Source organism: Pan troglodytes, chromosome 13, assembly GCF_028858775.2.
Source record: "Pan troglodytes isolate AG18354 chromosome 13, NHGRI_mPanTro3-v2.0_pri, whole genome shotgun sequence".
Lineage (NCBI taxonomy): Eukaryota > Metazoa > Chordata > Mammalia > Primates > Hominidae > Pan > Pan troglodytes.
In genome coordinates, this window is record NC_072411.2 from 28,243,690 (window position 1) to 28,259,105 (window position 15,416).

Genomic DNA, 15,416 nt, shown 5'->3' on the forward strand with positions numbered 1-15,416 from the left:
AATCGCTCCCAAGGAAAGAGAGGAAAGGCAATGAGACCCTATAGGAAAATACCAGAGACAGGGGAGTTTAGGAAACACGACAGATTCTAGCATCTAAAGAAAACAAGTTTGGCCAGCCACTGGCCTCGGCAATACATGTATAGTTATGTATAGTTATCCCTCACTTTCATGCAGGGCTTAACATGTCCCTTTGTCTTGATAAAGGGATTTCTTTTCTTTTCTTTTCTTTTTTTTTTTTTCAGACAGGGTCTCACTCTGTCACCCAGGCTGGAGTGCAGTGGCACGATCTCAGCTCACGGTGACCTCTGCCTCCTGGGTTCAAGCGATCTTCCAGCCTCAGTCTCCTGAGTAGCTGGGACCACAGGCGCATGCCACCACACCCAGCTAGTTTTTGTATTTTTGTAGGGACAGGGTTTTGCCATGTTGCCCAGGCTGGTCTCCAATTCCTGAGCTCAAAGCAATCCACTAGCCTTGGCCTCCCAAAGTGCTAGGTGTGAGCCACCTTGCCCAGCCAACAAAGGGATTTCCCAGTTGTCTCATTGCGGCAGTTACCGGGAGCTCCCCCAGAGAAAACAGGGAACTGGGGAACTGTGGGCATGGGTAGGACTGAAGCCCAGGTCTGAATCATCCCTTTGGACTCTGCATCGTGTTCCCTTCACTCAACAAATATTCCTGTGTTCCGGTGGCCAAGAGATGGCTCCTCCACAGGAAGAAAGCAGAGGAGTTTTGCATTTATAGTCGAATCAACAGACCCTGGGGAACTGCCCTGCCCTGGGAGGCAGGGACAGGCCTTGAGAAGCCTGGCGGCGGGGTGTGCAGGGTGGAGAGCTCAGAGGCTGGTGAGCCCAGAGAGCAGAGGCCCCAAACCAGCCTGTGCATCCTTCCCTGCCCTCCACATTTCCACCCTTGCCCCATGCCCCACAGAGTCCAGGAGAGCAGGACAGTGCTGCAAAGTGCTCTTTGATAAGAAAATGCCCCGAATGTTCTCCTCCTGAGTGCAAAGCCACACAGGACATGGTTCCTGGCTGCTGGAGCACACTGCGGAGAGGAGGGCCTTCACTATGCAGCGGCCCCTGGTGCTGCCACTAAGCCTGGCAGCATCTGACTCACAGAATGGACAGCCAAGATTGGCTTCTTGTTTTCAGTTACAGAATAGAGCTTAGGCTGTTTTAGTTTGGAGAGAGGACACACATGGTCTAAAAGGTCAGGTTGTGAGCGCTTCTGGTAACTAAGTTGCAAACATGAGAGCGTGGCTCCACTTTGGAGCATGATGTGGTTTTAAGACAAAGCCAAACATTTCACAAAGGAATATGCCACGGGATGCATCAACGCCAAATGTCCCTCTGGGAATGCAACTAACTGCAAGCAGAGTTTAGAAAAACACCTCTTGGGGCCCTATTACTCACAATTACAATTGCAGGCCTGCTCTGTCTTCAGAGATTTTAAGTCTTTGAGAGGAGAGTAATTTTTTTTTTTTTAGACAGAGTCTCACTCTGTCACCCAGGCTGGAGTGCGCAATCTCGGCTCACTGCAACCTCGGCCTCCCAGGTTCAAGCAATCCTCCCGCCTCAGCCTCCTGAGTAGCTGGGACTACAGGCACCCACCACCATGCCCAGTTAATTTTTGTATTTTTAGTAGAGACAGGGTTTCACCACGTTGGCCAAGCTTGTCTCGAACTCCTGGCCTCAGGTGATCTGCCTGCCCGCCTCGGCCTCCCAAAGCGCAGAGTGGTCATCTTTTTAATGAATCAGTCTTTCAGAGGGCCCATGTGGTTGTTGAGCCCTCTGTGGTGCCCTCTGTGCTGGACACTATGCGGGGTCCCTGCCATAGGGCATTCCATCTTCACAGCAGCCCTGTGAAGTGGGCCCTTTCAACAGATAAGAAAGTTAGGGTTCAGAGCAGTTAAGTGACTTTCCCAAGGCCGTATAACTCCTGTAATATAGAGTAGAGATTAGAACGCAGCCGGGCTGTCTGACTTCATTGGGGCTTGGACTGCCATAACAAGGTATCACAGACTGGGTGGCCTAAACCACAGACATTTGTGTTCTCACAGTCCTGGAAGCTGGAAGTCCAAGGTCAAGGTGCCTTTAGGGTTGGTGTCTGGCGAAGCCTCTCTTCCTGGCTTGTAGATGGCTGTCTTCTCATTTTATCTTCACATGGCCTTTCTTCTGTGCTGGGGGTGAGGAGAGGGAGAGAGAAAAAGAGAGAGAGAGAGACAGGGAGAGAGAGAGAGCGTGCGTGCATCTCACTCTGGTGCCTCTTCCTTTTTTATAGACACCAGTCCTGTTGGATTAGGACCACACCCTTAGGACCGTATTTAACCTTAATTACCTCCTCGAAGGCCTTATCTGCAAATATGGTCATGTCAGGAATTGGGGCTTCACTATATGAATTCTGGAGGGACACAATTCAGTCCATATAATGAGGTTTACTTGTATTTTTGCCCATCTTCTATAGCGATCTTCTTCTTAATTCTAATTTTATTTTATTTTATTTTATTTTTTATTTATGTATTCTCTTTTGACAGAGTCTCTGTCAGCAAAGCTGGAGTGCAGTGGCACGATCACAATTCACTGCAACCTCCACCTCCCAGATTCAAGCAATTATCCTGCATCAGCCTCCTGATTAGCTGGGATTACAGGCGCCCACCACCACGCCCAGCTAATTTTTGTGGGGTTTTATTGTTTTTTTTTTTTTGAGATGGAGTCTTGCACTGTTGCCCATGCTGGTGTGCAGTGGCATGATCTCGGTCACTACAACCTCTGCCTCCCGGGTTCAAGCAATTCTCCTGCGTCAGCCTCCCATGTAGCTGGGACTACAGGTGCGTGCCACCACACCCAGCTAATTTTTGTATTTTTAGTAGAGATGGGGGTTTCACTATGTTGGCCAGGCTGGTCTTGAACTCCTGACCTTGTGATCCGCCCGCCTCAGCCTCCCAAAGTGCTGGGATTCCAGGCATGAGCCACCGCACCCAGCCAATTTTTGCATTTTTTTAGTAGAGGCAGGGTTTCTCCATGTTGGCCAGGCTGGTCTCAAACTCCTGGCCTATCTTGGCCTCCCAAAGTGCTGGGATTACAGGTGTGAACCGCCACATCCAGCCCCTAATTCTAATTTTTTAACAAATTCTATATCATTTTGCTCACTTTTCTCCTTCCTACCTTTTATGATTCTTCCCATGTTTTTATAATCAGGGTATGTTCTCCTGCTGTTTCCAATTTTGCATTCATTCTGGTCTGCATTTCTTTCATTTCCTCAATTTTTTCATTCGGCTCTGCCAACTCATGTCTCATCCTTTTTCTCAGTTGTCCCCCATCTAATTCCTGGGCTCTTTTGCCTCTGACCTACTCTTCGGTCAGTTTTTGTAAATTATGGTGAAATACTTGGTCACAACTTCCTACTGCTCTGTGGCAGTTATTTCTCTTTTGCTGAGTATTATTTGCTCCTTTCCTCCTCTTGGGTTTCAGTACCTCCGAACACAGACCTGTGCTGGTTCCTTTTGGATTACTTCTCTTCAGATGGGGTGAGCTTTCTTGGATTAGAAGGAGGTTCATGAGGGGTCGATGCCGCAGTGCAGGCTAGCAGAAATCTCACATGTGAATTTTTAGTAGTGGCTTCTCCCACCCAATAGATCTGGGTACTGCAGAGCTTTTCACAGGGCAAGACTTCTCTTTTCCCACCCCACAGAGAGACTGCTTCCTGCAAATATGGAAGACCTGCAAATATGGTGTTTCCTAGAACCAAGACAGGCCAGGCAAGCTCCGACTGCCACCTTGTGCCCTTGCTCCTACTGCTGCAGCAAGACATGCTGCTTTTGCCTGCCAGGATGGGCTCCTGCCTTGGAGAAGTGAACTTTGCCCTCTCTTTCTGGAATCTACAGCTGGGGCCACCTTTTCAGCTTCCTCCTGCGTCTTCTAGTGCTCGTTTCTGTTTCTCATCCTCCTGTTGCTTGTGGGTGATTTCTGAGAGGATGCAACTCTTGCTACCGTCATCAAGCTTGAGAAGCACTTTCTCTCTTAACCACTCAGCCACGCCACCTTCCTAAATAGTAGCCAAGTTTCTTTTTCATTATGAGAGGTGCTGTGGTGAGACCAGAGCTCCTGTTCTTGTCAGCTTATTGTCCCAGACAAGACAAAGACATGGAGAGAAGCTGTACATGCGCTTGGTACCTGCCCAGTGAGCAGGGCAGGTGACACATGCTCAAAGGAAACCTGGGCTAGGAGAGGGAGGGAGAAACAGAGATGGGAGAGGAAGGGGGAGAGGGGAGGAGAGGAAAGGAGAGACAAGCTCCAGCCACCTTGGGAGCTCTGGGCTGGAAGGCATAGCCCCGAAGAGAGGTAAGTATCCAGCAGGGAGGGGAAGAGAGAGCGGGGATCACACCACTGTCTTCTGTCTGCCCTCCAGGGTGACCACGTGTGGCTGGAGCCTCCCTCCACCCACAAGACCGGCGTGGCCATCGGGGGCATCATCAAAGAGGCAAAGCCAGGCAAAGTCTTGGTTGAAGATGACGAGGGCAAGGTCAGTGTTCTGGGGTTTCCTCTGGGTCCTGCCCTGCCCTCACATCCAGGGCCCCGGAGCCCTCCCCGCCCTGTGGAGCCTCTCCCCAACACCAGGGGCTCCAAGGCCAAGTGGGGACCTGGGTGGCAGGACAGATCACGGTGGAGTTCTGCCATGGAGAACATGGCCTGTGTGTCCTGGGGAACATTTCAAGAACGAAGTGGGAAGTGGGAAAGGGGCTCTGGAACGGCCAGAGGGGCAGAAAGCCAGTTTGCAAAATGAAACGGGCAAGGGGGAAAGGTGGGTGAGGAAGGTGTGTGGAGGGGCAGGACGGGGCAAAATGCACAAGTGAGAGGCCAGCAACCTGGAGTGGCCCGGGAGTGACCAGCTCGTCCACCAGAGGGGTCAGGGCCAGCTAGGTGGTGAGCGGGGAAGGGCTTACAATGGAGTGTCCAGCCGGTCACTTAGCTCCTCAGATTGTCCTCTCTGCTCAGCTGGGTGCTGCAGGCTTAGCCTCCAAGAAGTTCCTAGGCTGTGGCCTGTGAGATCCAGATGATGGAAGTCAGTAAAATAATAACAATATCTTCTATTTGTGTGACACGGTAGTTTTTTAAAAAAGTTTTTACTTGCATAGTCTTATTCCAACAACCTGCAAGGCTCCCAGCTGCAACCTGACCCTAAATCTAACTTCTGGCTATAAGCTCCTTTGTTCCTGGTCTGAAATTCAGCCCTAGCCCCAGCTACGCCCTAACCCTGGGCCCTAGACCCATGCTGACCCAGCCATAGATGGACCGGATCCTGCCACAGGAGTCCCTTGACCCTTGTCATAGACTGACCCTGGCCGGAGGCTGGCCACTGCCCCAGGTCAGCTGATCCATGACCCGGAAGGTCACCTTGCTGCTGAGAACTTGGAGGGGAGGGTGTGGCAGGCTGGCCATGGGGATGGAGGCCACCCCTCAGGGGAGTCTGCACCCATTGTTCCAGGAACACTGGATCCAAGCAGAGGACTTTGGTGTCCTCAGTCCCATGCACCCCAACTCAGTCCAGGGCGTGGACGACATGATCCGCCTGGGGGACCTGAACGAGGCGGGCATGGTGCACAACCTCCTGATCCGCTACCAGCAGCACAAGATCTATGTGAGTCTCCCCAGCCCTGTGTCCACAGGGGAGCCCCTCACAGGTGCCAACCTCCTGGACAGGGAGAAGAAAATGATGCATGGGGGGCACTGACCCCCATGCCCTCATTGAGGGAGGTGGGCGAGGTGCCTAACTTTTCCCAATCTCTGCTGCCCAGTCCCAAACAAGCAGGGTGATCCCACCCTGGAGGGGAGGAAGCCAATGCGTAGAGTGACAGCACAGTGCCTGGCACAGTCTCTGCTCAGTGAGGGCTGCAGATGGCCATCAGGTGGCCATCGTCCTCTGCCCTCTCCTTCCCAGGCATGTTGTAGAGACAGAGTCACTAGACAGAAAGCCCCTGGCTTCCCAAGAGTGAGGCCCGTGACAGCCCGGATCTCAAGGTCCTGATTCACCAGACGAGGGGGCCATGGGGATGGATGTGGGCCCTCCGTGCAAACCTGGCCTGGATGGAGGTTCACTCCAGCCTGAAGCTCTCATCCTGGTTCCAATGCAGATTTTTCCAGGGGAGGTGGTATTCCAAAACCGACACCAGTTCGGCCTAAGTAGGTGTGGCCTGCAGAAGCCACTGCCTGCCTGGGCCTCTCTGGTCTGGAGGGGTGGCTAGCTTGGTTCTGACTGGCCCTTCTGGGCCGCTCAGAGGAAAGCAGCTTGTGCTTCCAAGGGGCTTGTGCCTGCACTCCTCATCTGGTGGCACAGCCTGAAGCCAGAGGGCACGTCCTCTCCTTTCCTAAAGTGAAAACCAGGACACCATGGTCATGTGGCTTATTGTGCAGGCTCTGCCTGCCGCACCCCCTGAGGGGCAGTGGGGCCGGGTGGGGGCTCCAGATGGGCAGCTGATCCAGGGCGGAGGTCCCAGGGGCACACAGAATTTGGGGTTGGGGTCCGTGAGGCCCAGTTGTTGACCAGCCTATATGAAAGCCCCTGCGGGATGCAGGTGAAAACCCATTTCATACTTAGTCCATTTTTATCGAGCCCCTTCTAAATACCAGGCAGGGTACTAAACAGTTAACATTTGATCTTCCTAGAAATATGTCCCCTGGGAGCTCACCTTCCTGGTGGACATCCCATCTTCCCAGAGGAGGGATCTGCGCAGCTGGATGTCTGATCTCCCTGGCCCAGAATCAGATTCTACTTCCCCACCAAAGTCAGCGGCCCTGATAACCCCTGAGGGCAGGGCCAGAGCCAAGGCCAAGGCCAGGGCCGAGTATCTCTGCCAGGGGCGGAGGGCACTGACCACCTGCTTCCTTCCCAGACATACACAGGCTCCATCCTGGTGGCCGTCAACCCGTTCCAGGTGCTGCCGCTCTACACCCTGGAGCAGGTACAGCTCTACTATAGCCGCCATATGGGCGAGCTGCCCCCGCATGTCTTTGCCATCGCCAACAACTGCTACTTCAACATGAAGAGGAACAAGAGGGACCAGTGCTGCATCATCAGGTGAGGCAGAGGGGTCAGGCGCCACCTCCAGGCATCTCCCTGAACTGCTCCCAACCAGCATGCCTGCAAGGTCAGGCGAGATGGGACCTCTCCCTACTCCATGGCACACACCCATCTCCACAGCACACAACGGCCCCAGCTACCCTGCACCCCGAGCAGTTCCTCCAAAGCTTCCTTCCTTCAGAACCTAGGCTTTCATCGTGTCACCAGGGACTGGACTGCCCAGCTTTTAATAAAGGTTTACTGAGTCAAGGAAGGAAGTTGGGCTGGGTTCCTTTAGAAATGGGCCCCAGGAGTCGGGCATAGTAGCTCATGCCTATAATCCCAGGGACTTGGGAGGTCAAGGGAGGAGGATTGCTTGAGGCCAGGAGTTTGAGACCAGCCTAGACAACATAGCAAGACCCTCTCTCTGTAAAAATAAAAAAAGAAAAAGATATGGGACCCAGGTTAGGCACTTAAAGCTGCAGGAGTTGAACAGGTGAGGGCCCACTCAAAAAAAAACTCAGGGCAGGCCTCAGGTGAGGACAGAGGAGCAGCAGCTCCAGGGGACAGCTCTCAGTTCACTAGGGGACCAGAAGGAAAGTGTCCCCTCCAGTCCAGGTCCTGACTGCTTCAGAGACTCCCTGCCTGGCCTGGCCTCTCTACCAGTGACCACAGACCCTGAGAACTTGGCGGGGAGGGTGTGGCAGGCTGGCCACGGGGATGGAAGCCACCCCTCAGGGGAGTCTGCACCCGTTGTTCCAGGAACACTGGATCCTAGCAGAGGACTTTGGTGTCCTCAGCCCCATGCACCCCAACTCAGTCCAGGGCATGGACGACATGATCCGCCCGGGGGATTCATTCATTCATTCAATCATTTGAGGTTTTGTCATGCCCCAACTGAGTGCCCCCAACTGTCCTAACATGGTGAGGCAGCAGCTAACAAAAGGGACCAGAATCCCTTCCTCAGGGAGCTTATATTCTAGAAGTGGAGACAGACAGGCAACAAATAAGTGCGTTTTTATGCAGGTCCTAATAGCTTTGAAGAAAAACATAGCAGGGGAGAGGAAAGAGTGATGTCGGCCTCTTCATTAGATAGGGGGCAGGCCAGGCACGGCTTCTCTGAGGAGGGATGTTGAACAGAGACCAGAATGAAGTCCTAAGGCACAGGTGATCACATTTCATGTCCTCAGCAACCCTCTGAAAGAGATGCTCTTATTCCCATGATATGGTCCCATGTTACTGCTGGAGAGACCTACAATCAGAGGGGCTGAGATCCTGTTCCAGTGGTACACAGCAGTGAAGTGGGAAATTCAAACCCAGGGCTCTAGAGAAGACAGCAGACATGTACTCTGGGAGAAAGCTGGAACTCCCAACCTGCCCCCAGAGGCAGGGCAAGAGCCCCCTCAGCAGAGCTGGGCCGCAGGCTGGCTGGCCAGGGAGCTTACGGTGCGGCTCCACCTGGAGGTTGGCGGGGCTGGCCGAGTGTGAACAAGGAGAGGAAAGAGCCCCCTGATTTTGGTTCCTTGCAGTGAGCAGAATGTCACTTGTCACTTTGAATCAAATTGCATTCTCCTCCTGCCCTTTCCTCCCCTAGGGCTGTGGGCAAGTCCCCTTAAGCACCCTGTCTCTACAATGGCAGGTTATTTGATGAGCTCGTGTTTATAAAAACGCTTGGCGCTTGACAGGCACTCAGGGGAGTCCACAGCTATCACTGGAGGTTTGTTGATCTCACTCTGCTTTGCTGGCATAGTGATTGTGGGTATTTTGATCATAACTTTTAAAAAAGGTAATATTTTGGCCGGGTGCGGTAGCTCACGCTTGTAATCCCAGCACTTTGGGAGGCCGAGGCAGGTGGATCACCTGAGGTCAGGAGTTCGAGACCAGCCTGGCCAACATGGTGAAACCCCGTCTCTACTAAAAATATAAAAATTAGCCAGGCTTGGTGGCCGGCACCTGTAATCTCAGCTACTCAGGAGGCTGAGGCAGGAGAATTGCTGGAACTGGAGTGGGCGGAGGTTGCAGTGAGCTGAGATCGTGCCATTGCACTCCAGCCCAGGCCAACAACAGCAAGACTCCATCTCAAAAAAAAAAGACAATATTTTCAGGTCAAGCACGGTGGCTTATGCCTGTAATCCCAGCACTTTGGGAGGCCGAGGCGGGCAGATCATCTGAGGTCAGGAGTTAGAGACCAGGCTGGTCAACATGGTGAAACCTTATCTCTACTAAAAATATAAAAATTACCTGGGCGTGGTGGCAGCCACCAGTAATCCCAGCTACTCAGGAGGCTGAGGCATGAGAATCACTTGCACCCAGGAGGTGGAGGTTGCAGTGAACCGAAATCATGCCACTGTACTCCAGCCTGGGTGACAGAGTGAGACTCCGTCTCAAAAAAAAAAAAAAGGTAATATTTTCAGATGAAGCAATATCTGGGATTTGCTTTAAAATAGTACAGGACGGGAAACAAAATTGGCCGGGAGTTGAAGCTGGATAATGGGACTGTGGGAGTCTGTTTTGCAAACTCCAAAGTGCAGGAATCCTCTGGGGATCCGGTGAAAATGCAGATTCTGATCAACAGAGCCTGTGTGACCTGGGCATCTGCATTCCGAGCCTGCTGCTGGCCTGTGGGCCACCCTTTCATTAGGAAGACACTGAGTCATCTCACTCAGCCTTCTGTATGTCCTGGGCACTGTGGTGCTGACCCTGGAATGAATCACATCCGAGTGTGCCAAGGAACTTGCAGCCAAGCACAGAAGAAAAGACAAACACAAGAACATGTACAACACAGGCAGCCTGAGACCCGCAGGGGACTTCAGGGCTTCAATGCAGTGGGATTTCTGCAGGGGAGAGGCCATCCCTGTCAGACTGGCTCAGAAAGCAGGATGGGGTTTGCAGGAGAGTTGAGACGTGTTGAAAAAAATTGTCGTTTTGTGGCATCATGTCCCTGCACACCCTTTTTGCAGCGGCGAGTCTGGGGCTGGCAAGACGGAGACCACCAAGCTCATCCTGCAGTTCCTGGCCACCATCAGTGGCCAGCATTCGTGGATTGAGCAGCAGGTCCTGGAAGCCAACCCCATCCTGGAGGGTAAGCATCACTCTGGGACCCGCCCTTCTCCCCCAGCCCCACTGGAGCCTTCCTGCCAGGTAGGACCATGGGGAGGGACAGGATAGGCCACAAACCTTCAGCAACTCCTCCAGACCGTTGGGACACAAAACACAAGGGTGTGGTGCATGGTAGGGGAAGGGGGGCCAGGCAGCACAAAGGGGAAAGACTGAGGACTTAATAAACATCCACCAGGTGTGTTTTCCATGGGACTGTAAGGAATATTCTTTTTAAAAAGGCATCCAAGATCAAATCAATTTGGGAAATGCTAGATGTATGTGTTCAGTTGCTGGAACTGAACTGGAAAGCAGTTGCTGGGCCAGAGTGAGGACTGCAAGAGGTTTATCGAGGGGTAAACCTGCAGAAGGCAAAGTGGGAGAAAGCAGGAGTAGGCAGGATGAGGCTTCAAACTTGGATGCTGCTCAGACGCTTATGAACGGGAAAAAGAGAGGAAGCAGCTTGGGTCGGGAGAGGCTCATGCTGTGATCCAGATCTAAGTCTTGGCCAACCCAGCAGGGGGCTCTGGAGCAAACTGCTCCTTAGAAGGCTCCTGCCTTCGGCCCTGGTGACCCCGGCCTCAGTCTAGTCGGGGCTGCCCAGAAGCCCGTGGCATCGGCCCCAAGGCTGTCAGCTGCTGGACAGCACAGTCTCTCTCGTTTCTTTACAACTGAAGTTTGCTTTACATATAGTAAATATTCACCTTTTTCAAGTACAGTTTTGTGAGTTTTGACAAACTCATACAGGCCTATGGTTCCCATCATCATCATGAAATAGAATTTTCCCTTCACCCCCCAGATCTTCCCTCACACCCCTTCGTAGTCACCCTGTCTTCCCAACCCCTCCCCTGGCAACTACTGATTTGTCTTTCCCCCGCCCCCTTCACAGTTTTGTCTTTTCCAGAACGTCATAGAAGTAAAATCACAGGGTTTGTAGCCTTTTGTGTCTAGTTACCTTGGCTATTTGGGATTCTTCCTTGTTGCTGCCTGCATCAGTGATTCATTCCTTTTTAATGCTGAGTAGAATTCCATTGCGTGAAGGTACCACAGCTTCTCCACCCGTTTAGGACATCTGGGTTGTTTATCGTTTTTAGCTGCTAGGAGTAAAACCTCTATAAATGTTCACATACAGGTTTTTGTGTGCACACTGGTCTTTCCCTTGGATAAATATGCAAGAGTGAAATTGTTGGCTCAAAAGGCAAGTGAGCCATTTCACTTTGTCAGAAACTTCCGAAATGTTTTCCAAAATGCTCACAGCATTTTGCTTTCCCACCAGCAGAGCAGGAACATTCTGGTTGTCCTGTGTCCCCACCAGCACCTGGCACAGGGAAGGACATGGTCTGCCTTCTGATATGTGTGGAGCATGCTTGTAACTCCCGTGGCCCTGATGACTAAGGATGTTAGCGTCTTTCCTCATGCTTACCTCCCCTCTGTATATCTTCTCTGGTGAAGTGTCGGTTCAAATCTTTTGCCTATTCTTTAATATTCTTTAATTGGTCTATTTCCTTACCAGTGAGTTTTTGTTTTGTTTTTGTTTTTTGCTTGTTTGTTTTTTGTTTGTTTGTTTTTTATTTTTTTGAGACGGAGTTTTGCTCTTGTTGCCCAGGCTGGAGCACAATGGCACGATCTCAGCTCACTGCAACCTCTGCCTGTTAGGTTCGAGCGATTCTCCTGCCTCAGCCTCCCGAGTAGCTGGAATTATAGGCATGCACCACCACGCCCAGTTAATTTTGTATTTTTAGTAGAGACGGGGTTTCTCCATGTTAGTCAGGCTGGTCTCAAACTCCCGACCTCAGGTGATCCACCCGCCTCGGCCTCCCAAAGTGCTGGGATTACAGGCGCGAGCCACTGTGCCTGGCCATTAGTGAGTTTTAAGAGTTCGTTCTGTGTTCTGGATACAAGTCCTTTATAAGATAGGTGTTACATCTTATATTGTGTCCGAGTTTGTGGCTTGTCTTTTCATTCTCTAGACAGGGTCTTTTGCAGGGCAGAAGTTTTAAATTTTGATGAAGTTCAATTTTTCCTTTTTTTCTTTTATGGGTCATGCTTTTTTGTGTTGTATGTAAGAAATCTTTGCCTAACCCAGAGATTTTCTCCTATTTTTTTCCTATATGTTTTGTAGTTTTAGGTCTTATATTTAGGTTGATGATCCAGTTTATGATTTACATTTGTGATCCGATATTTTTCTATGGTGCAAGGTACACAGCATAGAAAAAAAGACTTTTGGCTGGGCATGATGGCTTATGCCAGTAATCCCAGAACTTTGGGAGGCCAAGGCAGTCAGATCGCTTGAGGTCAGGAGTTCAAGACCAGCCTGGTCAACATGGGGAAACCCCATCTCTACTAAAAATACAAAACTTAGTTGAGCATGGTGGCATGCGCCTATAATCCCATCTACTCAGGATGCTGCGGCAGGAGAATCGCTTGAACACAGGAGGCAACGTTTGCAGTGAGCCGAGATCACACCACTGCACTCCAACCTGGGCAACAGAGTGAGACTGTCTCAAAAAAAAAAAAAAAAAAAAAAGACTTTTCTGTCTTTCCTTCCTTGTTTCTTTCTCATCTTTTCTCCTTCCTTCCTTCCTTTCTTTTTCTCCTTCCTTCCTTTCTTTTTCTCCTTCTCTCTTTGTTTTGCATGTTGATACTCTATTATTCCAGTCCTATTTGTCAAAAAGACTATTTTTTCTCTATTGACTTACCTTTGCACCCCTGTCTAAAATCAACTGACCATCCATGTATGGGGCTGTTTCTGGATTCTCTATTATCTTCAATTCCCCTCTCTGTCTATTCTTTCACCAGTGCTACACTGTCTTGATTTCTATAGGAAGCGGTGCAATCAGATAGCATGTGCCCTCCAATTTTGTTATTCTTTTTCAAACTTGGCTATTCTAGGTCATTTACCTTTCCATATATAGTACATTTTAAGATCAGCCTGTCAGTTAGTACCAAAAAAAAAAACTGCCTGCATCAGATTCTTTCTTAAAGAGACACCCAACCAGTCACCCCCATGATGGCCACACTGGGTTCCATAAGTTAAACAGGTTTCGTAATGGTGGCACTTCTCAGAGGCTCTGCCGTGCATCGGGATTCCTCGAGAGAGAGACAGGGTGCCGTGTTTCCTAAACCTACTTCCCCAAGGAACCCTTTTCCTTCGTTTCATGGGACTATGCTGGATGCTGGTATTCTGAAACTGCATTCTAACCATTAATGGGCCATAAAATCAGTCTTCTAGAACAAATCAAATATCATAGAATAGAAACACCCCAGCACGTCACTCTTCATAAGAACTAGTACTGAGTATTTTGTTCTAACTTTGTGTGTGCAGGTGGACATGTGTATATACTAGGATGTAACGCAAAATATCTTTCTTACTGTGGATCACATCAGAAAACTTGCAGAAACAGCTTTACAAAAAAGACTGACCACTTCCGTGTGCCCTGGCCTGGACACGCTGTTGGCACTCCCCACGCCGGCTTGGCCTCTCTGTATCAGCCTCAGCCCTGCAACCTGAGCCATCTTTCTAAGCTGTGAATCTGCTCCCACACTCTCTCAGAAGCTTTACTGCTTCCCTTATTACTGCAGAATGATTGCCCAAGTTCTGAGCCTGGCATTTAAGGCTCTGTGCCACCTGGCCCTACCTACTAACTAGTTCTGTCTACCTTCCACTGCTTTCCTCCTGCATTCCACACTCTGACAAGATTTCTGCGTCTGCAAGCACACTCCATGCTTTTTCTGACCTCCGAGGTTTTCCCTGCATCTTTGTCTTCCTCTTAGCGGGCCCTTGGCTTCCGTCACTGTCTGGTGCAGCCGTGCCCATTCTTCAATTCGAGGCTTGGCCACCTCCTCTGAGAAGCCCTCTTACATGATCCCACTCAAATTACATTTTCTCCTCTCTGCTCCCATCATGGGCATCGCCTGCTTACCTTCAGCCTTTGGAAATGCCAAGACAATCCGCAATGACAACTCAAGCCGCTTTGGGAAGTACATTGACATCTACTTTAACCCCAGCGGGGTGATCGAGGGCGCGCGCATCGAGCAATTTCTCCTGGAGAAGTCCCGGGTCTGCCGGCAGGTGAGGCCTCCCCGCTCCCAGGTCGGGAGTTGAGGGAATGGGGGAGGTTTCCAAGAGGGGCCCCTTTCCCACTCTCACCTCTCCTCCCCTCTTCCCCAAGGGCCCTCCCAGAACCCACAGGCCTCACTGGATAATGAGGGCCCTTCCCCAGTATTCCAGGACAGCAAATGATAGCAATTTTTCCATTTTGAGCAGGGCTTGGTGGCGCACGCCTCTAATCCCAGCACTTATGGGAGGCCAAAGCAGGTGGGTTACTTGAGGCCAGGAGTTTGAGATCAGCCTGGCCAACATGACAAAACCCTGCCTCTACAAAAAATATGAAAAAAAAATTAGCTAGGCAGTGGCACACGCCTGTAATCCCAGCTACTTGGGAAGCTGAGGCATGAGAATTGCTTGAGCCTAGGAGGCAGAGGTTGCAGTGAGCTGAGATTGCACCACTGCACTCCAGCCTGGGCAACAGAGCGAAACTCTGTCTCAAAAAAGACTTTTCTCCATTTTGAATTTTCCATTCACATACATTTCTTCTTTCTTTGGTGCCTACCATTCCTCATCTCTACTAGAATTAATTCTGAGACTAGGCTAGTTGGGTGGGCCGTATCTTCAGGTATGTTAGGGGACATGGCAGAAAGACACAGATGACAGTATCCCAAATACCACATGGCCAGGAAGTACAGTGGCATGTGGCCTGTGTTGTCACACCAGGCCCTGTGCTCAGGGGATCCCATGCTTGGTTTCATGCTCTGCTATTGCCACCTTGAAATTCTTACTAGCTTTTTAGCAAGAGGGCCCATGGTTTCCTTTTGCACTGGGCGATCATGTAGCCAGTCCCAAATGGTAGGAATCCCAACACATGGCACCCACAACAGCAGAATTAATGCACCTGTGTGTGTGTGTGAGTGTAAGGGGGTGCTCTCGTATGATGGCATAACACCTAACACATGCATGTGTGCAAATGAGTGCACACACACAGAAGGGGTCCAGAGGGGAGAATGCCACCAACAGAGGGGCTGTGGCTGTGTGAGAGGGACAGATGCCTCCGCACTGTGACAAGCTGAGAAGGAAGGTCACATTTAGTGACCCTCCGACCTGGTGCTATACTTTTCCTGTTTTATCTCATTTGACCTTCACAACCATGAGAGGTAGGTCTCTTTATCCCTATTGTACAGATGAGAAAACTGAGTCCAGTTAAGTTCGGCCC

General features: G+C 50.8%; 1 protein-coding gene and 1 long non-coding RNA gene across 6 annotated transcripts in view; one reads left to right on the forward strand and one right to left on the reverse strand.

Moving 5' to 3' along the window:
* The window catches only part of MYO7B (myosin VIIB), a 103,598-nt gene that overhangs the window by 26,155 nt on the left and 62,027 nt on the right, over positions 1 to 15,416 (forward strand). For all 5 annotated transcript variants that reach the window (XR_010150015.1, XR_001716182.3, XM_016949685.2 and 2 more), the window contains exons 3-7: positions 4,402 to 4,515; positions 5,479 to 5,631; positions 6,884 to 7,068; positions 10,011 to 10,132; positions 14,076 to 14,218. Coding sequence is in view for 3 of the 5 variants with exons in the window: in XM_016949685.2 (XP_016805174.2) it covers positions 4,402 to 4,515; positions 5,479 to 5,631; positions 6,884 to 7,068; positions 10,011 to 10,132; positions 14,076 to 14,218 (717 nt within the window). In the remaining 2 variants the exon portion in view is untranslated. The remainder of the gene's footprint in view (positions 1 to 4,401; positions 4,516 to 5,478; positions 5,632 to 6,883; positions 7,069 to 10,010; positions 10,133 to 14,075; positions 14,219 to 15,416) is intronic.
* On the reverse strand, positions 240 to 11,183 carry LOC107973765 (uncharacterized). Its single transcript, XR_001716184.3, has 3 exons — positions 11,102 to 11,183; positions 4,937 to 5,033; positions 240 to 2,173 (listed from the first exon to the last, which is right to left on the reverse strand). It is a non-coding gene; the product is annotated as an uncharacterized LOC107973765 (long non-coding RNA).